The 2592-nt window shown below is 64.9% G+C and overlaps 1 protein-coding gene across 1 annotated transcript; it reads left to right on the top strand.

Annotated features, from left to right (window-relative positions):
- Window positions 1-6: 6 nt before the first annotated feature.
- TPRN (taperin) lies at window positions 7-2580 on the top strand (the record flags this gene model as incomplete). Its single annotated transcript, XM_010841695.1, has 1 exon — window positions 7-2580. A coding segment is annotated over one exon (1170 nt), but the record flags the coding sequence as incomplete, so codon positions are not given.
- Between the last annotated feature and the right edge of the window lie 12 nt (window positions 2581-2592).

The following is a 2592-nucleotide window of genomic DNA, read 5'->3' as shown; positions in this document are numbered from 1 at the left end:
GCCGCGGCTCCGGCCTTGTCCACGCTCAGCCCTTCCAGTGCCACTCCCAGCCAGCGCCAGTGGGTCTCCGCGGCCACCAGCGCCAATGACTCCTTTGAGATACGGCCAGCCCCCAAGCCAGACATGGGTAGGATCCCTGACGGGGATCTCCAGGCCCGGGCTCTGGCCAGCCTTCGAGTGAACTCTCGAAACTCTTTTGTAGTCATCCCCAAGCGCAAGACCTCTGGGGCTCCTCCTGGGGAAGGGAGGCGGTCCGTGGCACCTCCAGAGGAAGAAGGCTGGGCCTCCCAGCACCCGGAGCCTGAAGCCCAGCTGGTGCCTGGAGTGAATGGTGTGTTTGCAGGGGAAAGGAGCCCCTCCAGGATCGAGGAGGGGGGCAGCCCCGCACCCACCACTGCCCTTGTGGACCCTGCCGTCAGGTGGCAAAGGCCACCCTCACCACCGCCGTCTCCACGGGCTGCTGCTGAAGCTGAGCCTGCCCAGGGCTTCCAGACTCCTGGCTTGGCCAAGAACGGCAGGGAGCCTGGGCGGCCAGGGCTGCCCATCACTTTCATTGATGAGGTGGACTCGGAGGACGAGGTTCCCCAAGAAGCCAAACTGCCCTGCTCTGGGGTTGGTGCGCCTCCCCAGTACCACCCACATCCAACCAGGCCTGGCCACTTGTCAGAGCTCCAGCGTCGGGGTGGCAACACCTTCACAGTGGTGCCTAAGAGGAAACCAGGGGCCGTGCAGGCCAACGGTGAGGCCAGGCCAAGGGAGGCTGAGGAAGAGGAACCAGGCAGAGTTTCGGAGCCCTCTGCTGCTGCGGGAACCTCGCTGAAGAAGCGCTACCCCACCGTGCACGAGATCGAGGTGATTGGCGGCTACCTGGCCCTGCAGAAGTCCTGTCTCACCAAGGCCGGCTCCTCAAGAAAGAAGGTGAGTGGGCAGGCGGCAGAGTCCCCAGCAGGGAGGGGGAGAGGTGGCAGGTCACAGATCTGTGGGTGTAGCATGTGGCCTGTTCTCAGGACACCTGGGCTGGGTGTGGGATGGCGTCTACGTGGACCAGAGGGGGCTGGTGGCTGTGCACGCTCCAGGAGAGTCTGGGCTGGGGGAGTCCCTGGCACGGGTTCTAGTGGGATCCTAGGGACCCAGGGGCTCAGTACATTGAGAGGCTGGTGGGGATGGTGGGTCTAGCCAGGGCCGTGTCTTCCTGTTGACTCTTGTGGCTCTCTTTGGAATTGGCTGGGCAGTCCTGTCCCAGGTGGGCCCTGGCTTCAAGGAGTGGCCTGGCGTGTTCTTCGGGTCCTGGCCTGTGCAGGTTGCAGGGGCCAGGGTGGAAGTGGGAAGGGGCAGGAAGCCCTTTGATTTGGATGGGGTGGGACTCCTACTCGCCTCCCCAGAAAGCATACCGGCTTCGTACTTAGCAGGACTTGGCTTTGAGTGAGGGTTGACTGAGCCCTTGGTGTGTGGCAGGCTGGTCTGAGCCTGGGCTGAGCTGTTGGGGAGTGATGAAAAGGCTGCCCTCACTGGGGAGGCCTGGCACCCTCTGGGCACAAGGAGACGTTCCTCAGATTCTTCCTGGTCATTCCGGCAGCAGTGTGTTACCCCGGGGCAGATTCCAAGGCCAGCTCCACACGACTGTGATCAGCAGGTGCTGCTGGCAGATGCACTCTCTCTGGGTCGGCATCTCCTTCCCTGCCGTCCTGAGGCCGCCTCTGCCCTTCGCCTCAGTGTCTTTGGGGCCGTGGGGGGCGGTGGCGTGCTGGTGTCACGGAGCCCCCTCGCCCGCCATGCTGCTGGCGCTGTCTGATTAGACGTGGCACCTCGCCTGTCTGCTTCCTTTCGCCTTCCTGCCTCAGGGTCGGCCTTGGCACTGCCTCGCTCCCTGCGTCACTCTCTCCTGCCGTCACCCTCTCCTGCCACTCCATCTGCCCTATCAGGCATCCGTGCCCATCCCCCGCCGCTCTTCCGGCGCGCCCCCACCCCTGCCCGGTCCTGGCCACCTGACCTCGCCTCACCCTCTGTTCGGGTCCGGCAGCCATGGTCACAGCCCCACCCCGATAGCTGTTCTCTCCTCTGTTCTGCTCCAGCGTCCTGACCCTTGGCCCCAACTGCTGCTGGAGGCTCCTTCCCCTGCTGGCCTCAGGCTGTGGAGGCGTTCGGAGAGTGGGCCTGAGGGCACTGGAGGTCGAGGAGCCCTCTGTTGAGCCCCTGTCCCAGCCCCACGGCCCTCATACTGGGAGCCTGCTGCTGCTTCCTGGGTCTGGAGGGCTGCAGCCCAAAGCCTGGGGGCAGGACTGTGGGGGTCACTGGTGGTTGAGTGGGGGTGAGAAGGACGCGAGGAAGTTTCGGGAGGAAGCAGGCCCCGGCCCGGCCTGGCCCTCAGACCGGCCTGGTCACTGTCCTGGTGCCAGCCTCAGGGGTTGGGGGTCCAGATGGATGGTGCTTAGCATGGTCGAGCAGTCTGGCTAGGGTCCTGCCGTAGCAGCATGAGCTGCTGGGGGCAGTTTCTGCCTGGGCAAGCACCAGCTGCCCTTTCCAGGAAGAGCGGAACGCCCACTGGGTGAGACGGAGGCGTGGGGCTGCCCGGCCCTTAACAGTGACCTGGGC

The sequence above is a fragment of the Bison bison genome, unplaced genomic scaffold, assembly GCF_000754665.1.
Source record: "Bison bison bison isolate TAMUID 2011002044 unplaced genomic scaffold, Bison_UMD1.0 scf7180017847083, whole genome shotgun sequence".
In the NCBI taxonomy this organism is placed as follows: Eukaryota; Metazoa; Chordata; class Mammalia; order Artiodactyla; family Bovidae; genus Bison; species Bison bison.
The sequence above is the reverse complement of the archived record's forward strand: the minus strand, read 5'-3'. Positions and strand labels throughout refer to the sequence as shown.